The sequence below is a fragment of the Manis javanica genome, chromosome 5, assembly GCF_040802235.1.
Source record: "Manis javanica isolate MJ-LG chromosome 5, MJ_LKY, whole genome shotgun sequence".
Classification (NCBI taxonomy): Eukaryota; Metazoa; Chordata; class Mammalia; order Pholidota; family Manidae; genus Manis; species Manis javanica.
Genome location: NC_133160.1, coordinates 170659972 through 170683885, shown reverse-complemented (window position 1 = coordinate 170683885; position 23914 = coordinate 170659972). Strand labels below are relative to the sequence as shown.

At 53.1% G+C, this 23914-nt stretch overlaps 1 protein-coding gene and 1 non-coding gene across 11 annotated transcripts in view; both read right to left on the bottom strand.

The window, feature by feature from the left end:
- The window catches only part of NSD2 (nuclear receptor binding SET domain protein 2), a 100032-nt gene that overhangs the window by 4495 nt on the left and 71623 nt on the right, over window positions 1-23914 (bottom strand). For 8 of the 10 annotated variants that reach the window (XM_073237936.1, XM_073237941.1, XM_073237935.1 and 5 more), the window contains 11 exons: window positions 15696-15827; window positions 15459-15582; window positions 14285-14485; window positions 13410-13589; window positions 12941-13097; window positions 12596-12801; window positions 11367-11470; window positions 9931-10200; window positions 8937-9053; window positions 1340-1481; window positions 1010-1116 (listed from right to left, as the gene is read on the bottom strand). In XM_073237936.1, the coding sequence (XP_073094037.1) occupies window positions 1010-1116; window positions 1340-1481; window positions 8937-9053; window positions 9931-10200; window positions 11367-11470; window positions 12596-12801; window positions 12941-13097; window positions 13410-13589; window positions 14285-14485; window positions 15459-15582; window positions 15696-15827 (1740 nt within the window). Of the gene's footprint in view, window positions 1-1009; window positions 1117-1339; window positions 1482-3670; window positions 6740-8936; window positions 9054-9930; window positions 10201-11366; window positions 11471-12595; window positions 12802-12940; window positions 13098-13409; window positions 13590-14284; window positions 14486-15458; window positions 15583-15695; window positions 15828-17448; window positions 22835-23914 lie in introns of those variants that run through there. The other 2 variants (XM_073237943.1, XM_073237944.1) reach the window with 2 other exon arrangements.
- Window positions 1589-1716, bottom strand: LOC118967426 (small Cajal body-specific RNA 23). The gene has a single exon (XR_005054446.1).

The following is a 23914-nucleotide window of genomic DNA, read 5'->3' as shown; positions in this document are numbered from 1 at the left end:
CGTGGACCGAAGCAGCAACGAAAGAGCCCAAGTGAAAACGGTACAGGAACCGTAGAATTTTTGGAGAGGCCCTGACATGAGAAGCAAGGGAGTAGCCAGTGCGCACGGGGATGGGAAAGGGCCCAGCAGGATCGCTCTGCAGACATGCTGCTGTTCTACTGAACCTAAGAAAACTGGATGTTGAAAATGAAACAGGTTTTGCTGAGAGCCTCCTGCAACAATGCCTCCAGCTGCGGCCATCCACGTGGGCCTGCACATGTGCTAATTGGGCATATGGCCAGTGAGCAGTTCCCGCACTATGGGGTGCACCCTCAGTCCTTTCTGCTTGGATTTCCTCCAATGTCAGGACCAACACAACTGGTTCTGTGAAGTTATTCTCAGGGTCAGAGCAGTGACACTGCAGATGCTCCTGCTGCTCTGAGGTCTGTGGCACCTGCTGTTTTCAGGCCTGGGTTCCAGGAAGCACAGGGAGGCGGTAAGTGTAGTCCTGGGGAACAGGGTGACTTCCTGTCCATCCCAGAAACTTGGGATGCAGCCTAATTTGTAAACGACTGCAACAGATGCAATTAAGCAGATGCAGTTAAGATGAGGTCCCACCGAAGCAGGGTGAGCCCTTAATCCAACATGACAGGTGCTTACGAGGAGACACTGACAGACATGAGAAGCCATGTGGCGGGGGCAGAGCCTGGAGCGGCCAGGACAGCCGACAACCTGAGGCAGGAGGAAGCCAAGGAGCCTGCCCGAGAGCCTTCAGAGGGGGCACACCCTAACGACAGTGATCTTGGGTCTCTTGTTCATGCCCACATGTGGCCTTCCCACACACAAGAAAGGCCTGCTGCAGTGGGTGGGGCCTGGCTTCCTGCCCCCTCTGCCACCCTTACCCATGCCCTGCAGAGCCCCAACTCTCGCCTCTCACGGCAGCTCAGGGGCACCTCTCCTCACTGGAGGGACACGTTCACAGCTGTCGAGTGCAGACATGAGCTTGGAGGTGCAGGAGTGGTGGCCTTACCTTTGGCCTGTCCCCAAGGAACCCGCTGCAATTGGAGGCCCCGCACCGACAGACTGTTTTCTCATTACCCAGACAGTCGAGATTGTAGTTAAAGGTCAGCTCTGTCCCTGGGGGAGGAGACAAACCACGCTGGAAACACCGGCCTTTCCATAAAGCCATGGAACTTTGGCAGGCCCACAAAATGGACTGCTGTTTCCGCATCTGGACTTCTATCACCACTGTCTAGTTTCACTTTGTGAAATACATGTTCAAACAACATTCGCACATCACCACCTGCCTCCACCCATAGCCTCTGGGGCAGCCTGCACAGAAGGCACCAAGGTGACATACCTGCAGGAATGTCACACACCGCAAACAGGCCCACCCGTGTGTCGCCGTTCACCGTCCACTTGAGTGTCTCACAGTTGGGCTGGCAGCTGTGATTCATGAATCGGGAGTAGTTTCCTTTGGGGCCAGCATCAATTATACGGTCCTGTAAGGCACAGCTCACGTTTCAAGCTGCATTTCAATGTGTGGTCAACTCTTACCCTCACTTCTTACAGGGAATCCCCACCATCATGAGACACACCAGACAACCTGTGTTGTACTGAAAACCGTGGTCTCCTTCGTCCACTCGGACAGGACACCCCCAAACCAGTCCTGTTTCTCTCGCTCTTGGAGGGCAGGTCAGGTCCACATGGAGGGCAGGACCAAGCCCGGGGGAGCACTCCCCAGCACCACCTATCAGATGACAGATGAGGGACTGGAGCAAACAGGAGGCCCGGATGCTGAAGGCCAGCACCAGCGGCTGGCAGCCCCCCTGGCAGACGAGCTATGCAAGCCCAAGTCCAAAATGAGCAAGGGACGCAAACCATCCCCACAGGTCAAGTCCCGACGGGCAAGGTAGGGGAAGATGCACAAATTCTTAAGTAGTTGAGGAAAAGCAGATTAAACGACCATGAAATCTGACTTTGACATGACTGTTGGCCAAGAGGGGAGGGGCTGGCCCCGTGGCGGCAACATGGCTAAAAGTAATCTGGGATGGCAGTGGGAGTCACGAGTGTGGGCACATGGGGGCCCACCTTTGTGTGCCAGAACCAGCTGCTGACCTGCAACACCCCTGGGCATGAGGAGACTCACAGCTGTTTTGGCACAGTGGCCCAGCAACACAAGAACTGGGAGCCCAAAAGCCTCCAGACCACATGTGTGACTGGAGAGGTCCCAGCTCCATGAGGGGAGCAGCCAATGTGAGACGTGCATGGGGTGGTGCAGTGCTGGGGATTGGGCACGCAGGTGTCAGTCACGGGCTAGTGCAAAGCTGTGTCCCAGAGGACACAGACACGTGTGAGCACAGAGTCCTGGGACGTGTCTCTCCTGGGTCCTCGAGCAGTGCAGCTGCAGCCCCAAGCCTGAGCTGCCAGCCAGGCTGCCTGCCTGTGGGTGGTGCCCTGCTCTGCGACCCAGCCCCCAGGGTGCCTCCTGCCCAGGACAGGCCATCTCCAATGCATCCTTTTACACGCTCCCCTTTCATTAAAATAGAAATGGCATCTGAATGTGCTTTTGTCTTAACTATATAAGTGTAATGACCTAACTTTGTTCCTGTTAACTGCTGCATGTTATCCCTTAATAGACCTAGTGATGCTCACTGGCCCCACTATGGACGTTTAAGCTGTTGCCCCCTTTTCCTGTGGCAGTGCTGCAGTCCGTCGTCTGAGCCTCCTCAGGGCTCACAGATTCCCTTCCTGAGCATGCCTGGGACGAACAGTGGGACCACAGGTCCTTGCCACCTCCAGCACCATCACGCTTCCCGGGTGGCAAGTAAGGCAGCCCCCTCCTCTGCCATGTGCCCTTTTCAGCTGTGGATGCCCTGTCTCCTCACTGTCTTACTGATGGTTTTCCCACTGGTTTGCAGATGACACACATTACCAGACTCTTGATAACTGTGTGTCAAGCCTTTCTCATAGGGTAACACTAGAATTTTAGCTTCATAGTAACTCTTTCTCACTCAGAAGTCTTTCACACCACCCTGGCTTCCCTGGGCTCATGAGTCAACCTTGAATATGTGTCCTTGAAAAATACATGGCGCCGCTTCGTGTGTTTGTAAAAACATGGCATTATTAGTTGTACATAACTGCTGAATGTCCACTTTGTCTTTAATTCCATCCTGGTTGGTCCTGCTGCGCTCCCTAGTCAGGGCTTAGTTTGTGCTTTGTCCATGGTCTCCACCTGTGGCTGTGAGAGGCCCACGCACAGTGGCCCTTCCTGGCCTCTCCCACACCTGTCTGGCTTCTTGCTGCAGGAGGAACCCTGCAGACACTGTCTGTGTGGGGTCCATTTGCACTGTAAGGCCTCTTGGGTCCCTGAATGTGGTAGGGCTGGAATTCTAGCTTGTCTGAGAGAAAACGTAACTGTAGAAAATGACTTCATCTGGTACACCTTTGCACATGATTTTATTTTAAACCTTTCAGAGTCACTTTGTTTCTTACATACAACAGAGAATTAGGTTTTGCTTTATGAAGCAGTCTGGAAATCTTCAACAGGTGAATTAATCCAATTCCTTTTTACAGATATGACTGGTAGATTGGGCACGATTCTATTATTGTTTATATGGGTTTTAAGCCTTTCACTCTGAGGTTAGTTTTCCTGTTATGTTGGGAACTTTTTACGTTTCTACTGGTTGCTTTTTTTTTTTTTCCCCAAAAGATAATTTACTTGCCTAAGACAGTAACATTTCATTTAACCATTTGGTACTAATACTGGTTGCTTTTTATAGACCCGCCCTAGATTTACACGTGCCTCCCCTTCCCTGTCTCTTCCAGGAGTACCCCCGGCCACCGTCACTGCCAACCATGCCATCAGCCAGGCCCCTCGCCCCTGCCCCCACCATTACAACCCAGTTTTCCCAGGCATCACCTCCCGGCTTACCTTCATGCTTTGGTGTGCCTGAGCTACTCTCTGACTTGTCAGCTCTGACTCTCAGACATCAGAGATGAGCTGGTCCCATGCTGCTCTCTTCCCACCTGGTCTGTCAGAAAGGGCATCTGGGCATGTCTGCTCCTGTCCTCATCCCTGCCTCTTGCTTCGCACTCACCACAGGTCCCCCTGCTGGGGCTTCTCTGCCCTCTGACTGTCTGAAACACGTCCTTTAGCCATTTTCCCTGGAAGGACTGGCTCCTCCCGGCCCCTTCTATTCCCTTGTGTTCAGACCAGGTACCACCGCTGTCCCACCTGAAGAGCCCCCCAGCTGACCGTTCAGTCTTGTTCACCGTCAGCACTGCACCTGTGCTCAGGCACCAGGGGCTGCCATGAGCACTCGAGCCAGCCTCATCCTCTTCCCTGCAGAAGCAGTCAGTTTGTGGGTCCGGCTGGCCGAAGGGTTCTTATGTCCAATCATTGTATTAAGGTCTTACGCTGCCACGCTGAGTGGATCTCCCCGAAGTACAGTGTGTTCTGTCAGTACCCAGACTTGCCTTTTGTGGTCCAGAACCCCAGCCGGGTGACCCCCTGCCTGTTTGCACAGACGCTCCCAGCCTGCCCCCCGCCCCCCAGGCTCTGCTCCTGCCTCCCAGGTCCTTCACTCCTCTCCACGGCACCTCGTTCAGCCCTCAGGTCCCCTGGGCTTTGTGTCCCCAGGTACTCCTGGTGTGTGCTTTGCTTTGGAAGCCACCGTCTTTTCCTACCGTATCAGTCCCAAGCCCTCCAAGTCCCTAGTTCAGCCTTGCCGGCTCTAATTCCTCACATCTTAAAAAATCATGTGGAAGACTGGGGCATAATTTTCATCTGCTCTGTGGCACTATTTCCTCAGCACCTTTTCTCCACCCACAGGGAAGTCCTGCTGCTCTTTGCCAGGGTTTTCATCATCCTTCTGGAATCCTTGGAGTTCTTGGAGCAGTTGGGGTGGACAGGGTGGTTTCCAGGTTCCCTGTCTCAGGCCTTCTCTGCAGCCCAGGGAGCCCTGTCTCCATCTCATTCTCGGAAGATGTCCCTTTCCAAGCTCAATCACAGCTTCACCAGGACCCCTCCTGGCCCTTCTGATGCTCCCGGTTCTACTGAGAGCAGTCTCTGTAGGGGTGGGCGCTTGCCTAAGGGTGCCAAGCTCTGCCCCGTGGGCCGTCCACACACTGTTCTCAGCGGGCTCTCGGGTCGCCTGGGGAGGACCTTTCAGGCTGATGGGTCTGTGTGTCCCCCTGAGTTCCACTGAGGACGTGCTCTTTGTACTGTTATGTGTAGCTTTGGAAGTGAGCAGGCACCATCTTCTCCTAGAATATTGTTTATAGGTTTTTAGTTTTATAGATGAGGTGTTACTGCACTATGGCCCCCTCACCCCCATAGTGCTTTTCTTTGAACTACTAGTAACATCTTTCCAAGCTGTGGGCTCACACTCGGCGCTGTCTCCCCAGGTCTCCTCCATCCCTGCAACTGAAGCCCATGAAGAGGGGTTGGCAGGACCCACCCAGGCCCCTGCCCTGGTGCTGAGGACTAGGGAGCCTCACCTTCACCACAGTGACGCTCAGCCGCCCAGTGACACTATTCCTAGTGTCCGTCTGACCAGTAGTGTACAGCCAATAACATCCTTCCTTGGATCAGGATTTGCTAAGTTTCTAACTTTTTAATACTCTTACTTACAACCTGGTTTATTTTTATTATGTAAGTTACTGAGCTTCCAGTTGGATTCCTGTGTTTTAGCCAATCTACATCTTAGTCTTAGAAACTAAGCTGTTTACATTTACTGTGATCACTGACAATATGTACTTTTCACATCTCACCCTATGCTTTCCAAGTGCTTTTTTCTTTTCATCCCACTTACTTCACGTCCACTGGGGTGACTGATGTTTCTTCATGCCCTTTAATGATATGGAAGTTAGACCTTCCATTTCTCTGTTTAGTAACGTTCCATGTAGTTTAACATGCATACTTGACAAACCATGAAGTTCAGGAAACCTCCCCCTCGATCCCCACAAAGCTCACCCTGGTCCTCCCACCACCTGCTGGCCTCTGTGACCATCTCATCCAGCGCCCTTCCTGCCCACGCACCTGCCAAGCCACCATCTGCTCCACAAGTGGTGGGAGAAGCTCACAACAGTGCCTTGTTTACATAAGCCCACAGATCTGCAGGCTCATCGCATACCTGGCCTTCTGGCACATTTGACTTACCTTCTGAAATTCAGCTTTCTTCTTCCTGAAGCGCCACCACCATTTCCTTCAGGCAAGTCATGCTGGCGGGCCAGACGGGCCATCTCTCCATCTGTCAGAAGTGCTGGTGTGGCGGGGCACTCAAGCAAGGCCGAGGGCCACTTCTCAGAGCCCCCTGCCGTGTCTGCTGGCTCCTACACACCAAGGAGCTGCACTCTTCTAATAGCTGCTCCCTGGAATGTGCTACTTTTCTCTCTGTTACTTTTCATATTCATAGTCTTTGGTAGCCCACAGGTTTGGGTTTTTTTTAAAACGACATATTAGGTGTGGATTTGTTTTTATTTATCCCACTCAAAACTTGGTCAGTTTCTTCATCAAGATGATACATGTCACACATTCCAGAAGACTCTTGTCACGCATCCTCTCCCTGTGTCCTCCTGCCTCTCCTGGAACACCCACTGAACATTCTGTCGTCCCTCAGCTGCTCACACGGGGTCCCCATCTCTCTGCAGCAGCGTGGCAGTCGCTTCGATGCTCTTCTCGGTGGCCTCCAGGTCTGACCAACTGCTGAGTTCACCTCAATGACTACAGGGTACCTCCCAGTGTTAAGGCTCAGACCTGCCAGAGAGCCCCTCAAAGTCTTACTACCCTCTTGTGATCCCTAAACCTGCTTCTATGACTTTAACCATTTCTAATATGCTTACAAAATATTTTCTTTCAGAGTCGGTCTTCCTGCTTCAGGTTCTCAACAGAAGCTAAGGCTCCTGTTTGAAGGGCCCACTCACTCACGGAGATCTTCTGCTGTGCTTTCTGGACATTTAGGTGGGACTTACATTTGTTTTGTTTTTACAGGAAATGTGTGAGGTATGAATTGTGTACGTGTCCCTCATGTATCATGGGCTTTATCTTGGCTTTAACCAGGTGCCCCAAGTGAATTTCCATTTCAGGAGCCAACTTAATATGTTAAATGATCAGCTTGGCATTTTTTTAAAGCACATGAATAGTTTAAATTAAGACTCTAAAACATAGCAAGGCATAGACCTAAGGTTTCAATTTCTATTAAGATAACTTCTCTCACCACTCCACCCAAAACAGGAGCAGGATGACAGGAGCAGGATGGCTGAGGGAAGGTACATTTGACCTCTGGGAGCTAAAGCCCTCTGAGGGGTCTCCACAGGCACCTTAGCTCCAACTGCCCACCACCCAGGCCTCTGAGCGGGCTTGTGGGGGTCCCCACACAGATTTGAACTCAAGCCCCTACCTTCTCCATGTCCCACACCCCTGGGGACCTGCGTGTACCTGCTACTGTGGCTGTGGAGTTGGCCATGGTGTGGCAGAGTTGTCTGCCCCCTTCCCTGCCGTCCTGCTCAGAGTCACAAGACCCTGCGGTGGCCTGGTGGCCAGTTCTCCTTCCTTCACACTCAGGTCTTCCTGGTTTCCCTTTCATTCTGCAGCGCAGGGTCCCTGCTTGTCTGCCCACTGGGTGTGCCAGGCCCCACCTCCTGCAGAGGAGCTGTGTGGCCAGGGTCCAAGAGCAACGTGCTGGTGGCTTGGCCCTGACAAGGCCCAGAGGAGGAAGAGCTGCCCACATCTAGTCCAGGACCACACCTTTCTAACCAGTGCTTTCGTTTTTAAAAGTCTCACACCTACAGGTCAAAGTGGAGCACAGCCACAGCGAGCATCAGTACACCTTTCACCCAGATACACCAACTGGCAACACCTGCCGTTCCCTTCCTCTCTACTGCCTGTTACGTATGCGCACATGTCACACGTACACATGCGTGTAGGTGCGCACATGCCCCCGGTCCTCTGGAAGTGGGCTTCCACATCGATGCCTGAGCACAGCGTTCCCTCCACCAGGATCTCCAGCCTCAGCACCCTCACCATATCCAGCTGAGAGCCCCTCACTGTCTCAGAGACGCCCTGCCGGCTCCCAGCCATGACACGACAATTCAGCATCTCGTCAGGAGGCTCAGCGCCTCTGTTATCTTCACCGACCAGACTGGGCCCCACGACCAGTCAGCTGGCAGTGACTGGGAGCCCCTGCTTGTCTGGCAGGCTTCCCTGGGGCTGGCCTCTCTGGGACCACCCCACGGGCCTCTAGCACCACCCTTCTTCCATGACAGCCTTCTTTCTCGGGATTCTCACACCTGGGTTCTGCCTTCCAGGAGTCACTTGGATTTCCTGGTCTGTGATCACTTTCTACCTTGTTTACAAGCACTATGATTGATTTACTCTTAAAAATAGCCACATTTTTTCTGCTAAATTGAGATAAAAAGCAAGCAGAAGCATGCACTGTCTGCCCTCCCCTTGAACCACACTCAGGCACCAGAGAGACTATGTCCTGGGGTCAGACTGCCCACTGTGTGGCTGGGAATCAAGGACGCCTGCCCTCCAGGAGCCACCACAAAACAGACGGCATACCAGACGTGCCTGCCTTTGTCCACGGCCCCATACACAAGCCACCTCACCCGTCCTTCCTCAGTGCTGGCCCCTCCAGCAGACCTGTGTTCTGCACGGCACACAGATCCGGACTCCAGACAGGCAGTGAGCAACCAGAAACTCCACGATGTAACCAGGAAGGTGTGCAACTCCCCTGGTCTGTGCCTCCCCTCCTTTCACCGACCCTTGGTGTGCATGTGTGGGTCGGGGACACATGAGGCTCCCAGGGTGCTCTTGTGCCCAGGGGCTCTGGCCTTCAGGCAACTGCCATTAGACACTGGGCTTCAGAGGAGAGGCAGAGGCGTCTGAAAGGGATGAGGGAGAAGGCCTCAGCAGGTCCTGTGCTGCGGGCAGCCCTCAGGGCTCTCATTACCTTGTCTATGGTGAGCATGTAGAAGTGCGTGATGTCGTTCTCATGGGCGTGTTTGATCCTCGCCATGCACTCCTCCTCATCAATCAGCTCCCCGACGTACTCGTTCACAAACTCACCCTGCAAGGCAGAGAGCGCCATGGAGCTGGCCTGAGGCCACTGCCCAGGACTAGAGCCCCGCACCACTGGGGCCGGGCTGCGCCTTACCAAGTCCCTGAAAGTGGAAGTAAATTCAGACGCCTTTACGCTGTGTGGTACAGATGGTTGAGGAGCCCCTCCAGGTGCTCCCCCTAAAACAACAGGATTCTGACCCTTGCTTCCTGCAGCGCCTTGTCTCTGGGGACACTGGCGTTATACCCTCCAAGCTCCCGCATGACTCACCCTAGCAGGTCAGTTTCCCAGAAGAGAGAAGGGTCAGGAAGAATCTGACAGGTGGTGCGGCAAGCAGAGGGGCGAGGCTGCTGGAGTCGTGCGCACTTCCAATCAGCCTATCCTCCACTGCCTGCTGGGGACCAGCCCGCGACAGACCTGGGGTCTGAGCCACTGCCCAAGGCCACAGCCAAGCACAGCTAGGCTACAAGATAAGCACTTTCCCTCGGTCCCTGTACGAGGGGGCCATGCAGGGGGGTTTGCCTCAGGACAGAGGCAGGCTGCGCCCATCTCATGGACCACGTGGCTCCCAACAGCTCAGTCCTACTGTCCCAAGCCCTCCTGAGCACCCTGGCTGTATACTGGAGGAAAGTGGCCCCTTTACAAATCTTTCACATCCTAAAAGCAACATCAAGATTCTGTCTGAACGTGCATTTAGGGGAGTTAATGAGTTTCACTTTGATGGATGTCTCTGTTGTCAGGTTTTACAATATTTAGTTCCAGTAACTCAGAAATCATTTTGCAAAACCATTCTAACATCACTCAGGATGTTAGAGCACACTCAGGAAATCTAAGTGAGCCACTGTACCACGGTCTCTGAAAAGCAGGACGGGGGCATGGTGCACACCTTCCTGATGTCCCGCTTGGCGACCAGGCCCCATCCTTTGCCATCGGTCCTGATGATCTTGGTCTCGGGGTACTGGCGCTTGGTGAAGCACTGGTTCTGGCAGAACTCTCCTGCAGGGCACACTTGCGGGTGGCACTCGAACATCAGCATCCTGTTCAGACACTCCGAATCGAAGCCACAGGGGTTCTCGTCCGTGGGCTTACAGTTGCACTTGGGGATTTCAGAAATATCAGCTGTATAGATCTGGACTTTCCCATAAGGCTTATTCACCTGCAGGGGAATGGGAGGGTGACTCAGACCACATAGGGGGTTTCCGACCCCTGCATGCTGCCCAGTGCCTCACAGGCACCTTGCCCAGATCTCAGCAGTGGCTCCTTGTAGCAGAGGCTGCAGATGGGACACCCCTGAGCTGGGAGCTCTAGGAGGTGGGCTCAGCGCAGCCCCTACCCCCACACTATTTTCTGTCGCTGTTTGTCGGGGAGAGCCAAAGCTTGTCCAGCCAGGCTGCTGCAAGAGCAACCTGCTCTCTTCTGGGGCTGCACCTGCACCAAGCCCCACAAGTGAGCACAGGGCCCCGCCTCTGCCCACGTGGACTTGAACTTTATTAATGGAACAAGAGCAACTACACAATAAAACACCAGAGAGCACTAAAAAGCCAAGGGAGTAACAAGTAATTCAAGGGAAACCACGGTGAAAGACAACCTTTCCTGCTGTGGTGTTAGGCTGTACAGTGCTGCAGAACAGTCTGGAAACACTGAGAACCTGAAATTGTCCTTTTTGTCCCAGTTCCAGAAACTCCACTCCTGGGCACTTATCCCAAAGATAATACTAAATACAGACTAATACAGAGAATGCTTCCTTTGTGCACCCCAATACAGCAGCCCAGATTCCAGAAGCAAAGGCAGAGCCCTCGAGCAGCTGGAAGGCAGCCCGCACACGTGTGTCAAGGGACCGCCAGGGCCTGGGCACCAGGCTGTGAGAGGCGCCAGTGGTGGCCCAGCTACCCTTCCCACACCCGGAGGCCTGTGGACATGGGCTTCCCACCAGGGCCCCTGAGTTCCCAGGAGTAAACATGGCACTGTATTCAAGAATGCCGACATCCGTCTTTCCCGCCGCAGGTGAGGAAGATCATCCTGCCTCGGACTTGGGCTAAGCACTAGACCGGAATGGCCTCTTCTTCCAGCTTGTCACTGGCACTTGGTGACAGGGTGGCCCAGGAGGTGGGCTCATCCCCAGGCAGCCTGGCTAGGGCTGTGCCTCCAGCCCTGCACTGGCTACCAGCTGAGCCTTACACCCTAAGCAAACCGTGACCTCCCATACAGAACCCCGTGCTCAGTCGGACACATGCTTGATGATGACAGTGTCTGCTGCCCGCCTTGGACTCCTCCCCCCCCACCTGGCCTCAGTCCTCCCATTCACTGCGCCCCACATGCCACCTTGATGTGCTTGTAAGGCGGGGGCTTGCGCTCGCTCTCCTGCGTCTCTCGGGCTTCCCTTTGAAGTTTGACTTCACGAAAACGAGCTTCAGCTTCCTGCAGTGCTAAAGCAGTGAAACAGGAGTAAGAGATGTTAGTAAATGGCACATCCACCCTGTCAGCTCTGAGCTTTCATGTCATTACTTAGCATACTTTCCAGTTTCCATAGAACTGGAGGTCATGGGAAGCCATCAAAGGGCAGGTGTTTGTAAGCTGCAAAACATCCTGAATGGAGGAGCGCCTGGCGGGCCAGAGAGCCCAGGCTGCTTAGCCATCTCCCTGCAGGGGGCCCAGGGACCCGGCGGACTTCCGCCAGCTCCCCAACACACATGACCTCATGGCTAAGGGCCAGGCGGCAACATGCAGACTCACTTTCCTAACGCTGAAAACGCACCCTGTTCTGTCGGGGAGGGAAAGCACTGAAGAAAGAACAGAGCTCTGTCCTGGGAGACATCTCCCGCACTGCCTGGGCGGCTGCGCTTCCTCGGGCCTCTGGTGCAGGGTCAGGACATCCTGCTTTGACGGCCTCCCCGATGACTGACACTGAACACATTAAGCTGCCTCTCTATTTTAACATCTCTCTTAAAAATTTTCATCTTTTGATGCCTGCCCTCTCTTAGACCCAAGTGCCTCCTGCATGCTGAGGGTTGGCCCTGCTGCAGCCTGCCCTCAAGTGCGGCCACTGGGGCCCAAGTGAGACATGCCTCTGCTGGCCCCAAGCCTGAGGAAGTGCATCTCCTCCAGCCAGAGGGCCCATCCCGCCCCTCTGGCCGCCCACACTGCCATTCCTCTCACCCTGGACCATGGAGTCTGGGGGGTGCCCTGTCTGCTGCCCACACCTGGCCCTTCATGGGCCACCTGACACCCAGCGCCTGCTAATGAGGTGAGCCACTGCCAGCCTGTGCACAAGGCCTAGACAGCAGAAAGCTTCCTCCATGTCCCCGTCTGACTAAGGCAAGCTGTAAAGGATTTCTTTAAGTCAGTACTAAAAATAACTTAATAGTAGCTGTAAAAAAGTTAAGTGAAATTCGTCACAAACCAATGTGACAAGATCTGCCAAACAGTGCCTCTCACCCCACGCTCCGCCTACAAACCTTCCTACGTGAGGTGCTGCAGGAGCACCGACGCCAAACCAGGCTTAACAAAGGCAGAGATCAGGGTCAGCAAAGGGCACCCGCAAACCTCCGTACCGTTTTTGAAGACTCTTCCGATCCCTCTGACCCCCTGGTAGCGGCTGCCCCGGTCCCCCTCCATGTACGGGAACACTCGCGCCTGATGCGTCCAGTAATAATCTTTAGACCCAAAGAAAAACACAGGGAATTCTCCAATCTCGTGCTTCATTTTCTGAATATTTGGGGGAACATTTTTGGGATGGCAAACTTCTGCCGGCCACCATCTATTATAAATATTAAAAACAGGATTCACAGACTCTTCAGAGAGAGTGACAATCATTTCAATACTGTCAGTACTATAAAGTAAACACAACACATTTGAACAAGGAGAGACACAGACGCACGGAATTCTGGTTCTCACACCTGTAGTTCCCAAGTTTAACCCAAATAATGTCTTGGAAGTGAAGCTTCTTGCCCGCCCGGCAATCGTTGCAGAACCAGCTCCCATCAGGCATCTCGATGTTGAGGCAGTCGGGGTGGAAGGCCGCCGGGCAGGACTCACAGCACAGAAGGCTTCCCCCTGCAACAGGCAGCAGGCCACTCAGCCAAGGCAGACGCAGCTCAGCCCACACTGGCCGCTTCAACAGATAGCAGTGCGCACCTAAGCCTTAGACATCAGTTCAAAAACAGTAATCTGGGCTTAAACACATAAGCAAATCCTATTTTCACCACTCTCAGTTTCCCACGAGTCTGTGACGGGATCATGGGTAACAGAAGTACCAAGCATGCTCCTCCGCGTAAAGACTCACAGACATCATGGGGACCAAGGCCAGAGCTGCCTAAGCTCGAAGCTCGCCTGGCGCCCAGGTCCCCGGGGACCCCCGGCCCTCACCTTTGGAGCACACGAAGCACCAGCTCACGTTGACATGGGCATGATGCCGCTTCCCCTTCCGGGCAGTGAAGTGGGCTGTACAGATGATGCTGTTGGAGGCGATCACTGAGCAGCCCGCCGCCAGACAAGTGTCCCCTCCGTGATAGGCAACGGGGCAGCGGATGCAGCGCATCATTTTCCCTGAAGGCAGAGACAGGCTGAGGAGTGACACTGTGCAGGGTGGAGAGAAGGGGCTGCACCAGCACAGGAGGGAGAGCTGGCATGGAAGCACAAGGGGTGTGTGATGGGGAATAACCAGGATGGGGGAAACAGGTTCCTCAAGGCAAAGATGCTTCAAAACAATGTTGAAAGGAAGTGGTTGAGTGTTTAAAATGCTGTATTCTAAAATAGGATTAACCAGGGTTTCTAGCCTGGGCACTACTGGCATGGGGGCATGCGGAGGACTGTGTCTGGCCTCTGCCCACTAGATGTCCATCGGTGCCGCCTCAGCATCCACAGACATGGCCAAATGGCCCCTGGCTAAGAAACACAGTGCCACGTATGGATAACCTGCCACCCTCAATCTCACGCTGTAACATGACATAAGGCAGATACAACTTGATTTTAGGATACTTTTCTCATATATGAAGGACCATTAAACCCAGATCAAATAGAATGTATCACAATGGTTCCAAGGCTCCCCACCCTGAAATTAAGTATCTGTAAGATGACCATCAGGGCAGGAAGAAGGAAAGATGGTCCTTCATGAAGAAAACCCAAAACCCAACCTCTGTGAAGTAAGTAACAGGACAACTGTCACTGAAAAGAAAAATGACAGGTGAAGGTGACACACCGCCCTCCATGTGCCCGTGTGACACGCCAGACAGCTGCCGTACCTTTTGAGGGTCTTGGGTGGGAAGGGTTGGAAGCATGGCAGCTCACGCAGCTGTGGAGGGGGCAGCGGAAGCCGCGGCTCTCAAACACGGTCAGGGGGAACCTCCTCACACATGTGTCGTGGTAAAACTTCCCACACTGTGATACGACACAGCGCTTAACGTCTGCCTTGCTCTCCTTACACACGAAACATGAGTGAACCCCTAACAGACAGTTAAAGGAAGGGACAGAGGACAGGAGAGGAGTGAACAGCACAGTTACACTGTAGTTCTCAAGCCACTGGGTCAAGCAACTCTGTTGGGCAGCCCATGGGGCCGAGGCCTCTGGCTCTCCTTGCAGCCTTGCCAACCAGCCCAGGCGTGCTTCAGAAAGCCTCCCCGCCACCAAGGGCTGCTCTGCTGCGATCTGGGGCCAGCTTCACATGGGGGCAAGAGAGTCTGCTCAGCAGCCCAGGTGGGACACCCATGCCAGGTGGCCCAAGGTTTGGAGGGGGGGCCCCTCTGAACAAAGGCTTTCACTCTCCTCCTTGAGAACAGTTAACCAACTGTGATGAAAGATGACTGATAATCACAGGCACACAGGCCCCCAGAAACGTGGCAGCGTTCCCTGGACAGCCCTGGTGCGAGGGAACTCTATGGAAGATGCCAGGTTTCTCCCCAACCTAGGACATGCTCTGGCCCAGCCAGGAGACAGCAGGGGCCACGGGGCAGCTGCCTTCCCATCGACCCCAGGTCATGCGGTGGTGGTGAACCCGAAGCACTGCAACAAGCAGCGACCCTCGGCCACATACAGAGGTGTTCATGCATGGAGCCTGAAGCTCAGGTCACACTGCATCTCACTGAAGAGCTCCACAGGTGACCTGTCCTGGTCATGCTGTACCCTCTGCAGTCACGGTGCCCCACCACGGCCACCTCACGGGCAGAGCAAGGCTCATGCAGGCGCACTGCCTATTCCCCAAGCACTCCACCAGTCACCTGACACCCAACTAAATTTTCAGCAACACACTCATCAAGCATCACGGGAGGTGCCAAGCAGATGGAAGCCAGGGAGCTCTGGGGGGCTGGGTGGGCAGGCAGGCAGGGCCGCTTCCCTGGAAGGCGGGCCAGGGCACAGTTGAGGAGGCAACCTGGGAGGGGATTCAGGGCTGGAGGGGATGCCCAGCTGCCACAAACTTACCTGAAGCACATTCACTGCAGGAGAACCTCCCTTCTGGTCTCCGGGAGAGGCCGAGGCAGGAGAGGTGGAAGGCTCCACAGCAGGGCCCTTCGCAGAACACCAGGCTGCCGGTCTGCTCGCACACCTGCGGGGAGAAGGGGTGGTGGGGCTGCAGCCAGGGCAGGAGCACACCTGGCATGAGGGAGAGACCAGAAGGCCCCCTGTGGCCACGGCAGGCAGGAACCCCGCCGCCCTCACCTGACACACATGCTCCTTCTTGGCGGCTGCGCCACGCTCCGACCTCTTAGACGACACGGACACCTCGGTCTGGGTTTCATCTGCGCTTTCATATGGGGACTCCAAGGGCTCGTCTCCTGGGCCGTCCGAGACCTGGAGATGAAGGAGGTGGCAACAGTTCACTAGAGCAGAGGGCAGCGGGCGGTCACAGGGCGTCAGAATCATGCCCACTGGGGCTCACCTCCCACCGTGCATGCACACGCCCTCCCCTGGAAATAGGGTGTCAGGCTGTGCGGAAATTCAGAAATGGACTTTACCCTGCTTAATGTTCATTATGTATGCATGCAAGAGCACAAGACTCTACACTCTTAGTAACACTCAGAAATGAAGTAATTCCTGTAAAAATCCAGTTTGCTCTGATAGGCTTTGGGGCCGAGACTCTGCACCTTTCTTACCCAGTCTGCTGAAGTGCATTAATGCCAAATAAGGTTTTAAAAGAACAAAAGTACAGTGTCAAAACATGAGCCTCGTGCCGTGACCTTCCTGCTCATACTGTTGTGGTGGAGACCACGCTGTTCCAGAAGCACGCTCACATGCTACAGGGCTAATCCCGAGGCCAGAAAACCGTGTCCCGGATGGTCACACCACTGCCCATTTCCCTGCCAGTGGGGGAAGCTGGGACGGCAAGGTAGGGCCTGCCACTCTGTGAACACCGAGTCCAGAAGGCCCAGGAGGAAGGGGGGGCATCTTTGAGAGGATGAAACAACTCACAGGTTGTACTTCGTCTCTCAGAGACCATCAAGAAGAGCCTGAGCCCATCCCTCATCACTGAGCACAGCGTTTTGCCCTCACTTGACCTTTAAGGATACATCTTTAGATAGAAATTAGTAAATTTTTAATTAGAAAACTCTTATATTACCAAACTCAGATTTTTTAAAAAACAGAGCAACACAGTTAGTGCTAATTTGATGTGAGGCAGGTGTTGAAAACTGAACTTCCCAGCAGAGCAAAGGCACACTGCGTGGCCCGCCTCCGTGCTGACAACGTGAACTGTGATGCAGGCTGCTTGCTGGTGACACAGAGCTGGACTGGAAACTGGACCACATTGAAAACCACCTGCCAGGCAGTCCACCCAGTCCTACAGCAGACCTGCTCAGCCTTTTCCCGATTGAGCTCGGTGTGCTCAGGGCCCTGCTGACTAAGGTCAGTGTCAGGGGTAGGCTCTGTCTGCAGAGTCCTGGGCTCCAGCTGGTGCCCATGCAGGGGTGCGGCTCGCCGGTCCGGCCTAGCTGCTCTCCTCAGTTTGCCACATCCCGGTAACAGTCTCAAGAGAAAGAAAGCTGCCTTTAAACTCAACTTCCTCGCCTTTTCCAGGACAATGGAAATAGCAGCATGAATGATCCCTAAATTACAAGCCTCGTCCTTTGAGGCTGTCACAAGGCCCAGAGCCCCCTTCAGCTCACCTCCTTTATGGTAACGTCCAGAAAGGCAGCTCCAAGGCGTGCTCTGAGCTCAGACCCAGCCTGAACACGCCCTGGGGGTCAGCTCTGGGGTCACGGGGGCTGGGCACTGGGCCCGAGGCCACATCGCCTAAGGGAGGAACTGAGGCCGAAGGCAAGGGCCTTCGACAGGGGCTAGTGGGATGAGGGCCCTGTGCCCTACCCCCCGACCCATGTTCTTTCCTCAACTTGGCTGGAGAGCAAATTTAAAAGCAAAAAAAAAAAAAAAAAAAAATGCATGGAGAGAAAGACAGAAAACACAGACCAGTCCTGGGTCAAAGGAAGGAACAGCACCTTTTATTTAAGATTTACAGAGAAAGTTACCACGTTTCCACTTGGAGATATTTCCTAAATTAACAATGTTTTGAGGAGATAAAACACTGGGTACACATTTTAAATGGAAATAAAAGTGTTTGAGACACACATGAGGCTTGTTTCCTGATCAGGGTCTAAGATACACATACAGAACACAGACCTTACAACATTACAGTCCATGACACAGGTCGCAAGAGAGGCCAACTCTCACCCCAGGACCTTCCCAGCAGCTGAGCAGACAACCAGCACACAGCCAGGGTCCAACAGCCCGCAAGAAGGGCTGTGCGGGCGCCCCACCGGCACGTGCGCCAGGGGACAGTACTTACTCGGAGACGCCGTATGTGACAGCGACATTCGCCCGTAGGGGCCCAACAGGCCCAAACCTCAGTCTACGGCATCTACAGGCTAGTCCGTATCCAACAGGGTGCATTTGGAAAAAGAAACACGTGGTGACTGAACGGACACAGACTCCGTCAAGAACTCCCCCGATGCTTCCCGAGTCCACCACCACCACGCTTGGGCCCTGACCCCCAGCAGCTTGTTCCTGATCGCTCGGGGTCTCAGTCGGGAGACGCCCCCTCTACTCTAGTCAGCACGTGACAGTACCAGATGGACTGTGTGTGTGAGAAATGCATTACTCCAGGGGCTGGGAACGTGCGGCCTCCTTAGTGTGTTGACGGAGGACGAACAGGTGTGACCCAGGGGACATATGTGAGCCAAATTCTGGGAACGGTGTGGCCACACAGGTGACTCAGGCAGATCCGAGTCCTCTGTGCCAGGACTGGAAGGTCCCTGCGCCTCCCCCAGTGTTACACATAGTGAACTTTTAAGTTTTTTTGACAAAGCAAATCCCTTCACAAGTTGAATACTACATTTTTTGAAGTACAATTACAGACCTTAAACAAGAAATATTTCTATGAACCAACATTATTTTTATGTTTAAGTTAACACGTTAGTAAAGGAAAAAACAGATGGTGACCAGGAGAACTCTCATGCGGTATCTCCGATTCTCAGATGACAACGATCCTATGCTCTGCGAATCAAATGGGCCTAAAGTCAAAAGATTAGCCTCCAACAGGTCTTGTAGGGTAAAAGCACAGTGAAAAATTAGAGTGGAATTAAAGTGATCTTTCATCTAGTCATTTATCACCTGAAATACTACAGTTCACCTTGACTTTTATTAAGCGACCCTTCTAGGTGGCACAGACAGGAACCTTGCTAGCTGCCCCTAAATGCTAGGGCTGAGCTGAGTCACCAAGGACACACAGCCAGCTCACACACCCTCACTGCGCACCACGCCACCTCTAGCCTAGGTGTCTCCTGTGTCATCCGACAGCCCAGAGGAGCTACGGGGTGGCTGCCACACAGTCAGGTCTTGTCGCTGCTGCTCCAGATTGAGGCCAGCCCTTGTCACAGCTAAAACTGAGTCTCTGAAATGTCCTATCAAGCCCAGCTTTGTCCCAGCTGTGCCCTCTGCAATGGTATACCTTGGAGAGTGGGCCGCAGAGGGGCCTGGGCCAGCCAGCTGCAAACTTTTAACAGGCTGTGCCCTGCCTGTGGTGGACTTGAAAACCAGCAAAGCTCTAGTTGTGGCTTCAGTGGCTTCCATTAGCTCCTGCAGCTGGGCCACCCCCACCACCCCGATCAGTCCTCAAAGAGACAACATGCCTGGTTAGCACACTGCACAGTAAGTATCTGCCAGAGAACTGTATGTGAAGCCCCATGGCTACATGTAGGGCGGAGAACAGCTCTCCCTGTAGAGTTAACACAGAACCCGCAGTTAGCAGGCATCTCTCAAGACAAGGGCAATGTGCCCCTCACCCGTCGGCTGTGGGGCAGGATGAACACACGTAACGGTATCCCTGGATGACAGTCGGTTCTCCATTGCAGGCGAACCAATTAATGGTGGTTTCTAATATTCTAGGTTAGATAGCGAAATTACAGCATTAAAGTCAGTCTCACTGACCAAAAACCCTAAAATGTATACGAATCGGATTTCTGAAAACAAAACCTTAAAAGCCAATAAGAAGCCAGTAACAGCTCAGTGAGCATGTTGAGAAAACTCTTCTGACAAGAGTGGTATTTGAATTCTTTTGGGAAAAGACTATGGATTCAAAATCTAAAAGGAAAACAGAGGTTACATTCTCTGTTTTATAAATTTTTAAAAACTGAGATGAAACTCTTGACTTTAAAAGCAAGAAGCACTAGTTTTGCAGGCAGTCAGTCAGTAAAAACTGCCACGTAAACGTCTCCCTGGCTGGCGCCACCTTACACACGAGTGACTTAAAGGGGCCAGAGGATGGAGCAGGCCTGCTGAGAAGTGAAGCGAGACAGAAGCTGTGGGAGCGCACCCAAGGCAGGCTCCTCACGTGCCCTTCAGACCGGAGCCCTGGCCTCGCCCCCTCGGCCACACACGCGGTGTCACCAAGCCCTCTCCTCCTCCTACAGGACCACAGGCAAGGTTTCCTTACAAGCGCTCGCGCTGCTGCGCAGGAAAAGCCACAGCTCTGGGGTGGCCACACCCCACATCCACTCACATTGGACTTCGGGCCGAGAAATGGCTGGAGGAGGTTCTCTAGTTCATACCCACAGAGGCACGCTCTCCACACTGGGACGAGACCACTCGTTTACAATCTTCTTTCCTTTGCAGAACGTTTCTCAGACAGGCTCTTTGTTGCTGTCGGCATTGCGCACCGTCAGGCAAATGCCAGCTCTGCCTGCCCTCCTCATACACCTTTGGTCACAAACTTGGGAGAGCAGGTCAGGGCCAAAGAGGCCAAGAGTAATGGACTGTATGGACGGTTTCGGCCAGTTTTCTCCATCCTTTCCTCTGGTGTATCCAGATGCTCCCCAACTGCAGCCTCTGGAAATGCCTGTCTCCCTGTCCCTAATCCCTGAGCAGTCTGTTTAAACCTCCCCATGCTTCTCCATGAATTTTCTGAGAAAACCAGAGTCAGACACCTCTCAAGCCAGGACCGTCACAGATATCCTCTGGAAGCAGGCCCACCTCCCTTGAGGGGGGTACACACAGTGCAGAGACACCCTTTGCCTTGAGCTCCTGGAACTCTGCTCAGGCTTCTTATTGGCTTTTAGGAACACCCTCTCTCTTAAGAGCACGGGGTTATTTTCAGTTGGGAGGTGTATAAAATACGACATATAGCAAGCATGTTGAGATGCAACTATGCCCAAGGTCCTTCTCCCAAGCGCAGACAGATAGCTAGAGGCTTATGAAGTGGAGGCCCCCCAGGAGGCAGAGAGCCCTGCTCCCCGCCCTGCTCCAAGCTGCTCTGTTTTGGTGGCGAACTTTCACTCTTAGCACAGCTATGACCTAAGCTTTCATACCCTTAGGTACAGCTACCTCCCTCACCAGCACAAACGTGGTATGTGCAGGATGGTTCTGAAGCCAGCAGATGGGGCAATGGCGCCATGTGCAGCATAAACGAAGTGCATCGCAATGGGCGGTTCAAATGTCATGACCCCAGAATGCATCCGTGTGACTTTGATCCCTTTAGGAAATGAAGGTTTCCATGTTAAATTAGTAGCTTGTGCTCTCAGCAAACTCCTGCTTGTCCCTAAGCTCTTTCAGAACAGGTGCCTTTCCCACTCACCTTCCAGAAGCCGCAGTGGCCCTCTGACCACACTTCTCAGCCAGACTACTCCTGGGTTTGGAGCAGAGGGTCCTGCCCTCCCACGTGGGACTATGCTCTCCGCAGGACGCCCAGTAGGCCACCTGCCAACACCCCAGGGGACAACGCCTCTGAGGCGAGGAACACATATGACCTAAGAACCTGTCCACCTGACTGGCCTCGGCTGCTGCTGCCCATGGGCATGGCATTCAGTCACTTTGACAGCTGTCCCCTTCTTTATGGAAAGGAATGCACCAAGCACATGCTGGAAGCCGGCTGACCACTCACTGAAATTCATCTGCAACAATCTCAAATAAAGTCTCAATTCTTGTCCAAAGTCAGGCTGAAGTCTTTACTTTGGGTGGCTGTTCCCTGCACTGGAGCCATGTTTATACTGCCTTTTGATTTAATTAGTGGTTTTCTTTGAGCCCTAGTTTAGTCCTGAGCATCCCGGAACCGAGGACTAGGCCTGCCTGTGAGACCATGTGCCCACTACACTCAGGCAGGGCTGCCCAGCCAGCCCTCAGCCTCAGGCCTGTACCTGAGCGTCACTCAAACCAGCCCAGCATCTGCCACTTCTATGTTTATTTTATCCCCATGTGCATAGTGCAGTCAAGAGGACCACTTTTCATGCCAAAGCAAAATCTATATTTTTAGATAAAAATGGAATGATGGTGATTTTATTACTTTTATTGTTATAACCATTACTGTCACAACAGCGAACCACCGAGTCCTTGCAAGGCGCCAGGCACCTAAGTGTTTTACATGCGTCACATACTTCATGGTTTAGAACACAAGTACTAGTCATAAACTTCCATTAAAGGTAAAACACATCTGAAGCATCTGCTGGGAAGGAGCCGAGCACTGCCCGCAGGTAAGGTGACCAGCGCCTGCCTCTGCCCCCAAGGTCAGGAGGGTGCACAAGGCCTCTCCTCACCGCGCAGACATATGGACCTGGGGCACGGTGCCAGGTAGGACCCAAGATTGAGACACTGAATACGATGGCTGATGTCCTACAAACGCAACTGATGAGGCAGTTGGTGTAGATAACCAACTACGGTGTCCCCAGCACAGGTCAGAGTCAAGAATTAAATGCTCACAATGGTCTCATAAATGGGATTTGCCCTACAAAGTTACCATAGCTAGTGTCATAGTAAAACTGCTTAGTAAAAAAGACAGAATCCAGACTCTTCCTGCCTTTTGTGTTGGAAATTGGTCTCCTGTCTATAGCACTGAAGACATCCCGGCAGTGAGCGTTGCTGGCGAGCCTCCATTAATGTGCCACTTGCTCTTTGTTTCTGGAGGTGCAGAAGGTGGCATCTCAGTAAGTTACGAGCCAGAGGAGGACGAAGCCCTTGGTGTGGCACTGTCGCAGGTCCGGGACAGCCCCCAGCTGAAGGGCGTCCTTCCGACAGGAGTCTACACTGAGCACTGGAATATGAATGTGTTTCTATTATGAGATGGATGTGGCTGGTTAAATGGCCTTGTTTAGGTATCTTACCTTGGTCTTAAAATTTGTTATGTTTTCTCCATTGTGTGTGTCTATTAATAGCAGTGCAAACAGACTACGCGTGTCCTCCACAGAGCGGCCGCGACGGCGCCGTCATCGGTGTGCCATTGCGCCGCCGCGACGGGCCTCGCGGAGCATCCCACCACGCTAAGCGCGGTGCAGGGCAGCTGAGCTCAAGTCCAGCGTGACTGATGTGGGCTCCCATAAAAGCTGTTACCAGTGAAGGCGAAAAAGTAAGAATTTGCTCTACTGAGGGAACAAGAAACGAAGTTACAAAACACTTAAATCATACCGATTCCCTCACACGCCTCCATCATGCAGATGTGTGGCTGTCACCAATTCTCCTCACTGGTGGTAGAGGGCTAATGTAGTAAGTGATTATCACATAGAATTTAAACTACAACTTGACCTAAGGTGTCTTGAACACCAACCCTATGAAAATCCCTGCGGCACAAACACGCAAAGGTCACGGGGCTGGCTAAGTGCCCGCCAGCCCGACGGCATCCCCGCGATCATTAGCTCCCCGAGAACTGCACCAGCACCACCCTCAGCCTCACGCGCTGTCAGGCAGTCACCATGCTGTGTGCCATACATGCTGTAGCTGGGTGGTGCTTATGTGTGACAGCTAAGCCTTTCTGTTCACCCGAGTGGTTTCAGTGAGCAGCAACCCATGTGATTACAGCCTATAAAAATAAACTCTAATGGCAGATTTATACAAGCCACGCAGAAGTGGCCTGAGAGAAAAGAATAGCTGCAGTGTTTGCATACAAGGAGCTGAACGCACACTACGGAATCTGTGTATCACCTAAGAATGCAGGAAGGTGTGTAGGATTTTAATGCACTCAGTATATACCATTAGTGTATTTAGTAACCTGTCCATTGCTGAGCTTCTAAAGAATTAAAAATCAATTAAGTCTAACAATTGTAAAATGTTTCATCCAAGTCTTCCCAAGTTCAGAGCAAAAGTGAAAGTCAGAGGACTGAACTCACCCTGGTCAAGATGAATGCCAGACCACCAGGCAGGCCTAAGACTGTGCTCACCTCCAGCCAGCCCACCAGCCCCCTGGCACGCTGCTCTGAACCCAAGCCTTCACCACACATCAGGAGTGACTGACAAGATATCAGTGGCCTGTGTGTTATTCTTTCTATTTTATCTGACAACAGTATGAAAGCTCAACTTAAATATGATGCAAGAAAAGCTCATTAAATATTTGAACAAAAAAGCCGACTTAAGTGAAAGGGCCTATGGGACAGAAACTTTATTGTAGTATTCTTCGTTAGAGTTGCAGA